The sequence below is a fragment of the Phacochoerus africanus genome, chromosome 9 (genome assembly GCF_016906955.1).
Source record: "Phacochoerus africanus isolate WHEZ1 chromosome 9, ROS_Pafr_v1, whole genome shotgun sequence".
NCBI lineage: Eukaryota > Metazoa > Chordata > Mammalia > Artiodactyla > Suidae > Phacochoerus > Phacochoerus africanus.
Genome location: NC_062552.1, coordinates 76,784,960 through 76,800,065, shown reverse-complemented (window position 1 = coordinate 76,800,065; position 15,106 = coordinate 76,784,960). Strand labels below are relative to the sequence as shown.

Sequence of the window (15,106 nt, the reverse complement as noted above, 5' to 3'; positions counted from 1 at the left end):
AGAAGTCTAATTTAAGGCGCTTTGTGAACTTGAGGCCTTGGATAGAGGCTCCCTACCTTTCCTCCCACCTACCAGCACCCCCCCACGCACACATTCCGGGCCCACGTGTCTGTGTCCAGGTAGGTGGGAGGAAAGGTAGGGAGCCAGTAGGGGAGGGGGGGATACCTGCCCCAGCTCCATCCGACCCCCTCATTGCTTGGGCACCTATGAACAGACTCACACTCTCTTAGGATGGGAGAGGAACTTTATTTTGCTTTTTAGGGCCACACGTGTGGCTTATGGAAGTTCCCAGGCTAGGTTGAATCCAGGCTGCAGCTGCTGGCCACAGCAATGCCAGATCCGAGCCCTGTCTTAGACCTACGTCAGAGCTCACAGCAATGCCAGATCTTTAAACCACTGAGCGAGGCCAGGGATCGAACCTGCATCCTCATGGATACTAGTCAGATTCCTTTCCTCTGCGCTGCAACAGGAACCCTGAGAGAGGAATTTTTAAATTTACAGATGCATCTGAAGAGAGAGCTCCCCCATTCCAGCTCCAGCCTGATGCAGCTTCTTCCAGACCCCAGCCCTGCGGGGTCTGGCTGCCTGGAATTTAGCAGCTGGGGAATGACTTGGCATGACCACTGCCCAGGGGGCTGCCAAGGCACAAGATGGAGGTGGGGCTCAAGATGGAGGTGGGCAGGAAACCCAGTTCCCAAAGATGACCGCTCTGACTGGCACAAGGGGAAAATAGATGGAAGCCAGAAAAGACTAAGCAGGAAGGAAGTGCTGGCAAAACGGTGGTTTGAAATGTGGGCATTGAGGCCCAGTGCCTGCGGCTAGGTGGCTGGGGAGCGGAGTGCAAACCTGCAGGAAAACAAGTCTGTGCTCCTGGAGTGCTCAGGCAGGGAGTGGAGCCAGTTAGACTCAGGAGTGAATCCTGCTTTGTCAGCTGGGTGACCTTGGTCAAGATCTGCAACATCTCTGTTGCTCAGTTCCTCATCTGGACAGCGACTTTGGTGAGTAAATATGTGTAAAGTCCATGGCACAATGGCTCTTCCTCTTCACCTTGGCTCTGCATGGCTCCCCACTCCCCGCACAGCTTGAACCTTGGTGAGAGCTCAAAGTGTTTGTTGAGGGCAGGAGGAGCCTTCTCCCTGTTCTTAGGCCTCATCTCTGCCCTCTTCTTCCCAAACAGAAGTTTAACGTGATTCTGACTTGTTCAGGGAGGGTTCTGGGCCCCAGGTTAGTTTGGGGAAAACCTAGGCTGGGTGGGTTGTTAAGACCCTGCCTCAGACAGGGGGGCCCTCAGCTTCAGGTTTGTCTTTGCCATTCTTCAGGGGGTAGGAAGGAAGGAACCTCTCCATTTGGCTTTCTGGGTCCCAGTCTTCTCTTCCAATCTTGTCCCTTCCCAGCAAGGCCAAGCTCATCCACAGCTGGTCTCGTCCTCATCCCATTCCGTCATGACTTTCTTGACCTGTTCTTCTTCTTCTTGATTTGCGGAACATCTCAAGTGCTTGTGAATTCTTCCAGTTCTCCTCTCTTTAGCCCCATTAGCATCCAGCTTCCCTGAATTCTAATCCTGGTTCCAACCCTGGCCAAGTCCAACCTGGGCAAGCTATGTGACCTCTTGGAGCCTCGGGTTCCTTGTCCATCAAGTAGGATAATAATGGAACGGAGGATTAAGAGAATCCTGAGAACCGTGCCTGGTCCATGATGTGTAAATGTTGGCTCAAAGCAACTCTTACTGTCATTTGATGCCAGCTCTATGGGGCAGCAGAAGGTCAAGGACATGGTGCCTGCCCTGAAGAAACTGCCATCACGTAGATCATGCTTGAATACAGTTGATACCTTCTCACTGACCCTGGGTAAAATCTAAATGTTCCACCACAGCCTGTAAGACGCTATGTAATCTGGTCCCCACCCATCTCTTCCCTTCACCCTTAGCCTTTGTTTTTCTAGTCATACTGTCCTTTCTGTTTCTCAAACATGCCAAGCTCTTCCACCTTTGGGTGGAATGTCGTGTACCCTCTGCCTGGACCACTCTTGCCCCAGACCCTTTTCCATCATCATGTCAAATCCTGCATCTTTGGAGCCTTCCCTAGCTTTTTAAGCTAAAGGTGCCCCTTCTCACCACCCACTCCCCACTGTCCAGTAATTCCCTGTCTTCTAACACTGTTTCATTTTCTTCATAGCACTTATCATTATCAGAAATTATCTCACTTCCTTGTTTGCCATCTGTTTCCTCCTAAAACCTGAGATTCCTGACGCAGGGACCTTATCTGGATTGTCCTCCTCTGCATTCCTAGTAGCATTTAGAATGGTGCCTGGTGGATAGCAGATGCTCAATAAGTGTTTGGCAAATGGATTGATGAACAGGGCAGCCACGACTGTTGGACAAAGCTGAGTAAGCCAAAGGCCTCGCTGGGCTGGGGGAGGAAGTTGCTGGACTTTCTGTCCCATTCACTCTGATTCTCTGCATGTCTCTCAGGCCAGACTGGGTTCCCTGTCTCTCTCTCTCTCTTTTTTTTTTTTTTTTGGTCTTTTTAGGGCTTCACTATGGTATAGGGAAGTTCTCAGGCTAGGGGTTGAATCGGAGCTACAGTTGCTGGTCTATACCACAGCCACAGCAACATGGGATCTGAGCCACATCTGCAACCTACACAGCAGCTCCGGATCCTTAACCCACTGAGCAAGGCCAGGGATTGAACTCATGTCCTCATGGATACTAGTCGAGTTTGTTACCGCTGAGCCAGAACAGGAACTCCCAGACTGGGTTCCCTTTGAAGGCAGGCTCCGGGCACCTTTGTAACTAAAGGTGATACTACAAATAATTAGCAACCAGTCCCATCATCATCTACCTATCAGGACATGGGAACCTGTCCTAGAGGTCCCCATCTGGCTCCCATTTAGTTGCAGGATCACAGGGAGGCTGTGGCGTGGGGGTGCTCCAGCACTGAGCACAGCATCTGTTTACTAGCAGGGTCAGAAGTATTTCAGCATTTTAACCACCAGTGCCCCTTCCTCCCATCAGGTGAGCACAGATGAGCTTCAATAGGCCCAGGGGAGTCCTATGCTTTCAGCACTATTTCAGGAGCTGCCAGGCTGGTTGGCCCTTTTGTGGCCATGCAGGTTGCTACCGCCATCCCACCGCTTCCCAACCTCCCTCCCTCCAAACACCCACATTTCTGCAAATGAGAAGAGAGAGCCCTATAGGAGAAGAGCTGGTTAAGGGCAGGGGCAGGACTTCAAGGCAGTGGGTGGGGTGAGAACTTGAATGATTTTCTGAGGAAGGTCAGGACAGCATCTTGCAAGCTTTCCTGGCCAAGGTGGAGTACCCCCTATCATATCTTCCCTGCCCAGGGCTGATCACTTTCCAGAGGCTCTGGGTGGGACTGCCAACTGGTCAGGCCCAGGCAGATGAGGACACATGGGGAGGCACCCTTGATGTCAGGTACTGGGCAAATTTTCCTCTGCTTCCCTCTCCAGCATTCTCCCCATTGCCACCCCTATCTCCCCACGCCCCCAAGGATTCCCTGGAAGCTGAAGTGACTCAGGGATTCCCAAACTAGTCACCCCAGGAGGAAAACCCTCTGGAAAATGTTTCTCATGGCAGGGAGTCACCCTGAGGAGACCCACAGGTGCGACTGAGATAAGGGCTGAGACTGAGCAAGTGGGAGGGGGCGGGGGTGTGTGTGTGCAACTCGGAGCGCAGGTTCTGGGTCAGGGCTGCTCATCACAGGGGAGACTATGATGACCAACCCCGGGGGAGACTGTGTGCTTCAAGGGTCCTCCCTCGGCTCTTCAGGGCTTTCCTCAGAGGAGGTCCTGGTCCACACAGAGGCAGGGGGATACCCCAAAATCCCCTCCTGGAGGGCATGTCTCGTGCAACCAATGTGGATCCTTTGCAGCATCAGCAAATAAAACAAGTAGCTGGGATCACTTCCAGCTCTTTCGAGCACCCTGTCCTGGATGGAGGCCAAGATCAAGAGCTCTGGTCCAGGGTCAGGGTCTGAGGCTCTGATTGGTTTGGGGGAGACCCTTAGGTTTCCAGTTCTTCTGGAAGAACACTGCCCCCTCAGAGTCTTTTCTAGTATTGGGGGCTGCCCAGGAATACCAGATGCCACCCTGGGGCCATGTGCCAGACCAAGGGCTGGGAAGGAAGAAGCTGGATCTGTGGAACCCGGCCAGCAGGGCTGAATGCCTGTGTGGGTGGGCATGCCCTAGGGCCTCAGGCAGGTTCAGGTGACACCTGCCTCAGCCCACCACAGGCGAGTGGGAAAGCCCGCACTGTGGGGGTAGGGGGGGCTTCCCTTCTATTTGCAGCCAATCAGGGGTCAGCACCATGTGGCATCTCCATGCCAGGAACTTAGATTTGGAGCTGGTCAGAGATGGGGTGGGAAGCCAGTTCTGCTTGTTCCTAATTGTGTGGCCTTGATTACGTTACTTGGTTTCTTTGGGTCCTAGTTTCTTCATCTTCATATGGGGATAATAATTTCCATGTCATGGTTTTATTATTAGGGTAAAATGAGCTGATGTGTGTGCAGGGCTTGGCACTGTTCTGGCACACGATGCCCAGGAGCTAAGGCCAGCAGTGGTTGGAAAAGAGAGGGGGCCTGGGAGCCCAGGGGCAGAGAATGGGGCAGAGAGTGGGAGCAGGGCGCTGTATTCCTGGCCTTAGTGCTCTTCCTAAGTGCCCCTGCTCTCCCAGCCACCACCTCTTTCCCCTAAGCCCCATCCCTCCTCCACTTCTAGGTTCCCCAAACTCATCAGAGCAGCTTCTCTCCCTTCCCCAGAATGCCCTGCTGCTTTGGGGCTGCCTTGTTCTGAAGCATTCAAAGGATTCCTTCTCACCCTGAGTTTAAGTTATTCCTGGTTCTCTTTGTTTATTTCCTGAGTCCCTGGTTACCAGAGGAGTATTTTCTAAGGGAAAGCACATGCAAATCAGGAAACATCATTCTAGAGACAATGTCTGTGTATGAGTGTGTTGGCTTGCGGGGTGGGGGGGTCGTGGGTGTGGGGATGAGGGGGGTTGGCGAGCAAGGATGAAAAGAAGACTGGAAGGAAGTAGGCAAAGAGCCTCCCAGATGGGGTGGCCCCTGGCTGACCCATGTCTTTGGGGCCAGGCCCAGCTGGAGCCTTGCCAGAGCACACATATCCCTGTCCTGGCTGACAGTGGTAGCCCCTGGAGCTGAGACTGGGTGGGCTTGCTCCACAGCCTGAGAGTGACAGTTCCCTCAGCCACAGTCCTTATCCCCAAGGCCCAGCAGGGATCTTGATCTGGGAGCTGGGTGCTCCTGTTAGGTCTCTGCTGAGGATGTCCCCTTGCCCCTTCTCTTCCTGGCTCGGTCTTGTCATTCATGAGATGGGAACAGTCACCTACAGCTTCTTCCACCAGACCCTGTACAACAAAGCAACAGACTGATGGGGTCCGGGCCTTCCTGGCAAGCTGTGGGCTTAGGTCTGTATCGCTAGCCCAGAGGAAGTGTGGGAAAGTAGGGGTGGGGATGGGAATGGGGTGACCCCCAAGGAGCTCGAGGGGGAAGTTAGGGAGCGGGTGATGGACAATGGCTCTAAGTCCTAGATGATCGTGGTCAAAGAAGTCAGGGTCATCAAAGATGAGGAAGGGTCAGAGAACAGAAAGGATCAGAGAACAAGGGGTTAGAGGGGAAATGTCCACTAAGATGGGTGATCAGGAGGATAAATAAGAAGAAAGAGAAGAGAAAAGACTCTGGGTGGAAGCAGCAGGGATCATAGAAACGATGCCTCTTGGTGAGAGACCGGATGATGTTCCCTAATTCTGGGTACCAAAGGAACCAGGGAAATGCCCATAATGCCAGTTCTCAAAGGCACAAAATAGTAGGATGCTGTTGCATTGACCCCACGCCCGGAAAGATGCAAAGAACAAAGTTTACCCAATAGGCTACGGGACTTACAATGATGTTAATCACAACTTCCAGGAGTCTAGCATTTAAAGTAGCTTTTGGAAACACTTTCAAGTTTGTCGATTTTTTTGGGGGGGGGGGTTGTTTTGTTTTTTAATCTCAGGTCACACCCTCCAAAAGGTAGTGGAAATAAATTTGAATAAACAAAACAGGTTTGCTGAAAATAAAACCAGGACTCCTAAACTGCTCCAGTCAACCTGCTTCTACAGGGTCCTGCTGTCAGGCAGCACAGCAGCAAGGCTGGGCCAGCAGCAGCCAGCATGTACCAGGTAAGAGTGCGCAGTGGCCCTGCTGGGATGGTGCTGAGCTGGGACAGGAGCAGAGAGGTGGCTGGAGGTGGAGGGAGCTCCTAGGTGGGGCAGAAAATCAGGATCCCAGGGAACAGCTGGGGAAGGGGACAACCAGACCAATGGGAGCAGTTTTCTCACTGGCCTTTTCTTGCAGGCAGTTGCGTTCTTGGCAATGGTCATGGGAACCCACACCTTCCATTTGCGGTCCCAGAAGGGCTGTCCCCACTGGCCCAACTGCTGCCCCAGCAAAGGACAGAACCCCATAGAAGAGTGGCTGAAGCAGAATGCTGTGCTCATGCCTCCTCTGGAGATGGCTAGCCCCACTCCCCACCCAGAATCCTGCAAGGCAAGTGAAGACGGACCCCTCAACAGCAGATCCATTGCCCCTTGGAGATACGAGTGAGTCCTCGGGCCCCTGTCCCCTCCTGAATGCCTGCTCTGTGCCAGTCAGAATGTGTGTGAGGGACCAGGGGAGTTCCACCCGATTCCAGCCTACCTTTCCCCTTTTAACCTCAGGGAGGCTGTTAAGTTTGGGTGTTAGAGGGGGCCTGGCTCTGACTCTTATTGGGTGACTATGAGCCAATTACAAAAGGGTTCAAAGCTCAGTTTTTTCCCACTTGCAAAACGAAATAATATCTCATGGCTAATGGTGCAGATCGTATGAAATAAGGTGTGAAAAATCTGCACTTAGTACAGAAAATGTTGGTTTGCTCCCTTTATTGTCTCTACTTCTCTTCCCCTCCACCCCCATCCTTCTTCTTTTTTCCTACAGTGGCCACATTTTTCTAACTAAAATATCAGGGAATAACAATGTACGATATAGGCCTGAAGCTGCCCAATACCAAAGGCCCTGAGCCATGAATGGAAGAGAGTATATGAAGAGATTAAAACCCTCCCTCTGCTTTGGGTGGGAGGTGTTGGGGCTTGAGCTTCAGGCTGGTTATCTTTCATCCTGAGCAGTCTTTTGCTTGTTTGTTTTTGTTTTTAGGGCCACACTTGTGGCATAAGGAGGTTCCCAGGCTAGGGGTTGAATTAAATCTACAGCCGCCAGCTTACAACACAGCCACAGCAACGCAGGAGCCAAGTTGTGTCTGTGAACTACACCACAGCTCACAGCAATGCCAGATCCTTTACCCACTGAGTGAGGCCAGGGATCGAACCAGAAGCCTCAAGGTTCCTAGTTGGATTCATTTGTATTGCACCATGACGGGAACCCTTCATCCTGAGCAGTCTTATTTTTTCTCTGTGTGCCATGCATATATTCTAATTCACTATTTGTGTCAGGATGTAAAAAACATTAGGAAGCACTGAAATCAGGATAATGAATTTAAAAATTAAAAATGAGTGCCTCAGGGATCCCCAACACTTCTCCTTTGTCTTGTGTCTTCATGGGGAGTCTGTGTTCCCACTCGCTATAAGTCTAGTTCTGGCTTAACCTTGGCTTTGGGAATGGATGGATGGAGAAGGTCTGTGGGTAGGGAGGGGGTCAGCTTTGACTGGCAGTAGATCCATGGTGGAGACTCCAGCTTGTTACGATGCTTTGAAGTAGTCTCAGGGGATTGGCTGGGTTCTGGGCTAAATCCAAAGAGGTGGGAGCCCCTTGAGGGGGTTGGGTGCTAATTGGCTGACTCAGCTGGGGTCTAGACTCCTGATTGGGAGAATGCGAACCCCCAATAACCACCGGACTAGTCTTCCCCAAAGGGTGTTCTTTGCAACCCTTGTCCTACAAGCTGCTCCTCAGAAAAGAAGCGATGATGTCAAGTAAATGTGGGGAAAGCTGCTACAGCCCCCACCCCTTGGGGGTTCCCAGTGTGCTCAGCAGGTTCAGGTCTGCAGAGAAGAGACCATTAAACTCAGTACTTCCCAGACCTATTTGGCCACAGACCCCCTTCTGCTGCACCATATTTATTAGGGAACCCACTCTAGGTGATGCTGCACCAGCAAAAGAGCCCCAGTTTGCTAAGGCCTGTCTGTTTGGAAGATGGTTTTCTGACCAAGCGGCTGTTTCCCACTGGGCTTCTAAAGTCCCAAACCTTTGCAGGACCTGCTTTTCGTGTCTTTGGGGGGCCATGATATCCTTTCAGAGTAAGTCAGTGTCTTAGTATCCACTCTTACATGTGCTTATAATACAAGCACATTGGTATCTAGAGGTGGTCGGCAACCTTTACTTGATGCTTTTTTGGTTTTTTGCTTTTTAGGGCCACATCCACAGCCGCATATGGAGGTTCCCAGGCTAGGGGTCCAATCAGATAACTGGAGCTGTAGCTGCCGGCCTACACCACAGCCACAACAACGCCAGACCTGAGACACATCTTCGACCTACAGTGCAGCTCAGGGCAATGCTGGATCCAGATCTTTAACCCACTGATAGGTGACAGGGATTGAACCTGCATCCTCATGGATACTAGTCGGGTCACAACAGGAACTCCCACTGGATGCTTTCTTGTACTTCCCGATCTAAGAGCAGATTTCACCTTAAAATTAAAAAAAAAAAAAAAAAAGCACTGAAAGTAGAATAACAATTACACAAAGAAACCTCATGCTAGAGCCCAGCATATATATATCACATGGAAGCTGAGCAGGTCTGGTAGAGGCTCAGGCAGGAGTTGTCCACCAGCTTGTGCTGCCCTTAGAGTGGGATCAGTTGGAAAGTCTTTCATCCATCCCCGACCCTCCCTTACAGTTGGGGAAAATAAACCCCAGAAGAAGGGAGGCTTATTCAAACTACCCAGCAGGTGGGTACCAGAGCTGGGACAAGAAGCCAGGCCCCTGACAGCCCTGGCATTTCTACTCTGGCCCTCCCTGCTCCCAGCCCATCCCCCATCTGCCGGCCAGCCTCCCTCCAGGACCTGATGCTTGCCACCCCCACAGGTTGGACAGAGACTTGAACCGGCTGCCGCAGGACCTGTACCATGCTCGTTGCCTGTGTCCACACTGTGTCAGCCTCCAGACGGGTTCCCACATGGATCCCCTGGGTAACTCAGAGCTGCTGTACCACAACCAGACCGTCTTCTACCGGCGGCCGTGCCCTGGACAGCAGGGCGCCCACGATAACTACTGCCTGGAGCCCAGGCTCTACCAAGTCTCCCTGGCTTGCGTGTGTGTGCGGCCCCGTGTGATGGCCTAATGGAGCCACCCATGGCTGGGCTCTGGTCGAACGCTGGAGCTGGGTGTACAACCACCTGCCACTGTGAGCTAGGATGCCGGAGCATTCAACCCCTCCAAAGCACAACCAAAGTCTCAGGATCTTGGGAAAGGACTTTTGGGGGGACCGCACTTTGCACTTTTTGAAGTGGATGGGAAATGCAAAGTGAGTCCAGGGGAATAGTGGCTGCTTATGGCCCCTGGAGGCTGGTGTCCTGGCATTTCCTCCTGGGAAAGGTCTTCAAAGCTCTGCCTGTTTCCATCTCTTCTTTCCTCCCATCCCCAGCTGCCCTGGTACAGCACAGGCACTTTCTGATATTTTCCCCTTCGCCATGGAGAACCCTTCATTTCGTTCATTCGTTTGCTCATTCATTCATTCATTCATTCATGAAACACTCGGTAAGCACCTACTTTGGATGCTCTATTTTATACATCCTGGTGTAGTTACTTTTGACATGGGTGCCTCTGAGGAAGAGACTGTTCCTGAGCATGAGGAGAATTATCCAAATAAATCATCTGTATTTAAAAGTGGCCTAATTTGTTGTTGGCATCCCTCGTGCCTGAGCATCTTGTGGTCCCCAGCCTGGTCCCTTCTCCTCCCCACTGGCAGCCCTCACCTACTGCCCTCTCCCGCTGCCCTCCAGAGTTTCCGCTGGGCCCCCCTCAGCCTTCCCCTTCCCTGGATCCCTGGCCCAGCCGTCAACACTGGGGTGGGGGTCAGGCTGCCCTCCTGGCATGCTGGAGAGACAGAGGCCCATTGAGGCACTGCAGCAGGCACACAGCGCCCCCTTGTCCCCCCAACAATCTGCCTTTGTCCTCAGTTTTGGCTGCTGTAGCTTGGTCCAGGGGCTGCTGCCTGGGCTGGGCTCCAGCTCCCACCCTCCCTAAAAAGGAACTGGGAGAGAGGACGGTGAGGAAGAGGTTTAAGGATAGGGAAGGGGGACACAGACTTCCTCAGGCTTGGGTCCTTGGGGGCTCCTAGTCCAAATGCTTCTGGGTCACCTCTCAGCTCCTCCCAGTTTCTCCGAGGACCTCCTCCTCCCCCCTCCCTCTTCTGCCCTCAGCAGCAGGGTTGGGCTCTGAGTGAGGGGAGGGTTGACCACTCCCCCCTTCCCTGCCCCTCCCTTCCCATGTGCCTCCTGGGGGGCAGTGCAGCCACCAGCAGGACACTCCCAGCAGCTGCGTGAAGGCCCATCTGGGCAAGCCTCCTCCGCAACCCTACAGCCGCCTTCTCTGGGCCCCACAGCAGGCCTGCCCACTTCACTTTCAGGTTTTGCTTCACTTTCAGGTTTCTCGCAGTGTCTTCCTGCGCCTGTCTGCGTCCCCATCTTTCCAGGTTTCCATCTTCCTGTTTCCCCTCCTGGGCTGGTGGCAGTAGGGGGCTGCGCCCGGTGGGCCCGGTGGAGATGCTCAGTGCTTGGGATCGCCGGGACCGGCCCCGTGAAGAGGTGGCAGCTGCAGGGCTCCAGGGCTTCGCCGTGGACAAGAACTTCCTCTCCTCCCTCAAAGGCATCCTGCTGGAAACTGAGCTGGTAACAGCTGCCTCCCCAACTTGGAACCCTCGTCTCCCAGCCTTGCCCCCCCCCACCAGCCAGGGCTCACCCCTCAGCCGCCTCCCTCCCCAGCCTCACAGACACCCCTCCTGCCCCGCTCCCCTCCCTGTATCTCCTCCCCTGTCTTCTTGCTGCCTCTCCATCTGGAGGTGGTCACAGTAGGCTTCAGTTGCAGCAGGAAGGATTGAAGTTAGAGGACAGCTCTCTGGGACATTGGGGAGTGTGAGGCACAGGAATGGGACAGGGGTGACACCAGCCAGCCTTTCCCTGAGCTCTAAGATGGCCTCTTCTTGGCCTTTTCCACTATCAAAAAGGGCAGAATTCCTGCAGCCCCTCTTTATCTGTTGCCTGCTCCCTATGAACGTCTGTCCTCAGGAAACGATCTTCCCCGTGTCACTTAGCAAGACCTGAGTGTGAACTTAAGTCTTTTGCACATATGCCGTCCTATATCATCAGAGCTGAAGGGACCCCAGAGTCCCCCGTGAAGCATCGGCTTTTTAAACCTTGCCTGTTGGCGTGGAACCAGAGGCTCTGGTCCTTGTTAGAGGAGTTTTAAGCATCTGGAAGTGGGGAAAGTGTTAAGGGCAGGGGTCCCTCCTGGCACTGCAGGCTGCTGTGGGCACCACTCCAGGGGGCGGTGTTCCCATTGTTCTCTATGTTCAAAGGGGACCCCTCTCTTGTGGCTCTCATACAATAGTGCCCCCCGGAGCCATGCAGCTTGGCCAAACTGCTGGGGCTGCTGGGATCCTGGGGCAGGGGCAGCCAGGGCTGGCAGAGGCAGGAGGCTGGAGACAGCCACTGATGGGCAAAGGCCCTGGATGTGGCTCCTACCACCAGGGATGGGGAGACCTCTAAGGCCGGGTGGTGGGGCAGGCCGAGGGAACTTCTGACAAGGGGAAGGCAAAGGCCTGGCTGTACCTGCATCCCTTCCCTGGTAAGCTTCCCCCCCTCGGTCCTGCAGGTCCTGACCTTCATCATCTTCATCTGCTTCACGGCCTCCATTTCCGCCTACATGGCTGCCGCGCTGCTGGAGTTCTTCATCACGCTCGCCTTCCTCTTCCTCTATGCCACCCAGTACTACCAGCGCTTTGACCGGCTGAACTGGCCCTGTCTGGTGAGGGACCCTGCCTCGCCCACCCCATTCTGGTCCCTTTAGTCTCTTCTGAGCATTGACTTTCCCTCTCCTCTCCTAGCCCCTCTCCTTTTCCTGGGTGAGTATGGAGTCTGGCCCCCGCACCTTGCATCCAAACACCGCTTTGGCCCACATCCCCTACCTCTGCTCCCTCATCCAGGCCCGGCCCCAGCTCAGGCCCCTGGCTTCTAGTCCTGGTGGCTCTCTACTCCTCTGCCTCCCTCCCTGGGGGAGCTGTGTGAGCTCTATCTTTCTGTCTCTCCAATGCTTTATGTTGTGTCCAAGTGAGTCTCCGTGTAGGGATTCACAGCCCCAAGAGTCAAGCCACTGACTAGCCTGGAAAACCGCAGGGTGATGCCCCCTGCCCTCCGCCTCCCTTTGACTCCGCACCCCCAATCCCCAGGACTTCCTCCGCTGTGTCAGCGCCATCATCATCTTCTTGGTGGTTTCCTTTGCGGCTGTGACCTCCCGGGAAGGAGCTGCCATTGCTGCTTTCGTGAGTCCAGCCCCACAGAGCTCTCCAGCTCCCCAAGGACCTCTGGCTGGTGGTGGCACACTTTCTGTTCCTCTCTCCGCCCCAAGCTCAAGCCAGTGCCGGGGATCTAGCTCACACATTGCCCCATACCACCCCCTCCCCGTCCCTAGTATCTGATGGCCGGGTGGCCTTTGTGGTGCCATCCCTGCTCCTGCTCCCACAGGTATTTGGCATCATCTTGGTTTCTGTCTTTGCCTATGATGCCTTTAAGATCTACCAGACTGAGATGGCACCCAGGGCCACCCAAGGTGAGTGCTGGTGTTCTGGGGAGAGGGGATCCCCACTCCCACCCACCCTGCCCCAGCTACCCCACCCTGACATGCCCTACCTTGCCTGGCTCCATCTTCACAGGGGACCAGCAGTGACCCTGGGCTACCTGGCTTCCAGGTCCAGCCAGAAAAGGGGGACAGCACAGCCCAGAGACATCTCCTTTGGATTCACTCGCTTTGTAGCCTACGATCCCCTACCCCAGGCCTACAGAAATGGAGCCAGGCCTGAGAAGTCACCAGGGACTTGTCTGTGGGACCTGGTGCTCTGAGATCTGGCTCCTGATGAGGCTTAGCTGGGGAGGGGGTTTTAGGGACAAAGGGGAAGGTGCAGGAGGAAGCAGATCGTTCCCAAATTAAAAGCTTCGGATCCTACCGGTGAGTCTTCTTCTTCCCCAGAAATTAGGCAGACAAGGAATGCTAAGGTGTATTCATGCGGATGGTGTGTGCAGGTCATGGTCCCTTCTCTGGGACTGGGTCAACGAGGAAGTGGGGGGTTAGACTGAAGATGCTGAAGACATCCATCAACACAAAGATTCCATGCCACAACTGCATGCAAGGTGACCTTGTGATATGCCTGGTGGCTGAGCACCCAGAGTTCTGTGTCTGAGGAGGCACACACCTGCCTTCCCAGTGTGAGTGTGTGCCCTTCTGCCCAGCCTCCCACGCACAGGTCTTAGTGGGTTCAGAGGTGAGGTGCTTGCCTGGGGCGTGTGTAGAGCCCCCCCTGGTGGTGTGGGGAGGACCTGGCCAACGGGTGGCAGGAAAGAGATTAGCATTAGAGGGCAGAGAGACCCCAATGCTGGAGCTGGACGAATCTTCAGATATCAGCTGGTTTAATGCCCTCATTTCAAGTAAGAGAGGAAATGCCCAGTTAAGGGAAGTGACCTCCTTTTTTTTTTTTTTTTTTTTTGCTTTTTAGGGTTGTACTTGGAGTATACAGAGGTTCCCAGACTAGGGGTCAAATTGGAGCTGCAGCTGCCGGCCTACACCACAGCTCATGGCAATGCTAGATCCTCAACCCATTGAGTAAGGCCAGGGATAGAACCTGCATCCCCATAGATATTAGTCAGGTTCATTACCACTGAGCCACAATGGGAACTTCCAGAAGTGACCTCTTTATCTGTGACAAAGGGCTGGAACCTAGTTCTCCTAACATCTAAACAGGTGTTCTGGACATTGTACTGAGCCCCCTATAGTTCAGGAAAAATGGCCCAGCCTCATCTCCATCTCCCTCCACTAGTGGGTCCATGTTTCCAGCTTGCTAGCCCCTCAGCAGACATTGTCCAAGGATCTCCCGCATGCAGAACTCACGCTGGGCCTCTGGGATTCAGAGGCCACCAACAGGCCTGTTTTGAGTGCTCAAAGATGGGAAGATGGTTTAGTAAAGGGTAGTCATGGCTAAGGGGCAGTTTGGAGTTAGCCGTGCCCGTCTCATGGCAGCCCAGTGCTGCGGGGCCATCTCTGCCCAGCCCCGCAGAGCCAAGCATGGCCTAGCTTATCCAAGCTGACTTGCTAGCCCCTCTGCAATGTTGTGCATCCCTGCCCTGAAGTACCTTCCTTCTTCTAGGGTGCTCCTTCCAGATGCAGGCCCTGGTCCCCAAACCCCACCTGAACCCAGAACTCTGGTAGTGGTATTCTGCTCCCCCTGGTGCTGACCACTGGCCTCTCTTGGTCTTGGCTTTTCCTGCCCCCAGGTTATCGATCTCCTTCCTCAGGTCCTGGCTCATCAGAGATGGTAGCCTCTCCAGGGCTAGAACTGATTGGCTTTTGTGTTTCTCTGGTGTCTGCTCAGTTCTCAGGACTTTATGTACAGGCCAGTCTCAAGACTGGTGACCCACCTTGGGCAGGGGGCAGTCAAGGCTTCAGAGGAGGGATAGAAAGGGCTTGGCCAGGGGAGTCCAGGAGCTGGGGGGCCAGTGAGGGGATGGGAAGGTGGTCAGGAGAGCCTGGCCGTAAAGTCCAGTAGGAGGCAGAGGTTTACTTAGAGCAGAGTGGGGTCAGGCCCAGCTCTGCCCCTGAGCGGCTGTGTGACCTTAGCCAGCCTGTCTCTGGCAGGAGCTCAGAGGGAGCAGACGTGCAGTGTATGGTGTGCCCTGCTCATCTGTGTCTGGTGAGGGGTCATGATGAGACAGGAGGGGCCTGGTTTGGTCCGCACAGGGCAGCAGTTCAGCCTGGCATCAGCTGGCCCCAGAGTCTCAGGCTGCCCTCATAGTGAGGCATGGCCCACAGACCTGGACCCCAGTCAACTGCACCTGGAGT

The 15,106-nt window shown here is 54.1% G+C and overlaps 2 protein-coding genes across 6 annotated transcripts; both read left to right on the top strand.

The window, feature by feature from the left end:
- The first annotated feature begins 410 nt into the window (after positions 1–410).
- IL25 (interleukin 25) lies at positions 411–9,982 on the top strand. 3 transcript variants are annotated; one of them, XM_047795549.1, is made up of 4 exons: positions 411–998; positions 6,077–6,193; positions 6,369–6,613; positions 9,086–9,982. In XM_047795549.1, exons 2-4 carry the CDS (start codon positions 6,185–6,187, stop codon positions 9,339–9,341), a joined length of 510 nt encoding a protein of 169 aa, XP_047651505.1. In that variant the 5' UTR covers positions 411–998; positions 6,077–6,184; the 3' UTR covers positions 9,342–9,982. The 3 variants fall into 3 exon arrangements, with proteins under 3 accessions (XP_047651505.1, XP_047651503.1, XP_047651504.1); XM_047795547.1 differs by having other exon boundaries at positions 5,345–6,193; XM_047795548.1 differs by lacking the exon at positions 411–998 and adding an exon at positions 5,005–5,440.
- A 310-nt stretch (positions 9,983–10,292) lies between these two features.
- Positions 10,293–13,219, top strand: CMTM5 (CKLF like MARVEL transmembrane domain containing 5). Of its 3 annotated transcripts, XM_047795544.1 has the most exons (5): positions 10,382–10,890; positions 11,873–12,025; positions 12,447–12,539; positions 12,742–12,826; positions 12,930–13,219. In XM_047795544.1, the coding sequence occupies exons 1-5, from the start codon at positions 10,765–10,767 to the stop codon at positions 12,941–12,943; spliced, it is 471 nt and encodes a 156-aa protein (XP_047651500.1). In that variant the 5' UTR covers positions 10,382–10,764; the 3' UTR covers positions 12,944–13,219. The 3 variants fall into 3 exon arrangements, with proteins under 3 accessions (XP_047651499.1, XP_047651500.1, XP_047651502.1); XM_047795546.1 differs by lacking the exon at positions 11,873–12,025 and having other exon boundaries at positions 10,389–10,890; XM_047795543.1 differs by lacking the exon at positions 12,930–13,219 and having other exon boundaries at positions 10,293–10,890; positions 12,447–12,776.
- The last annotated feature ends 1,887 nt before the right edge of the window (positions 13,220–15,106 follow it).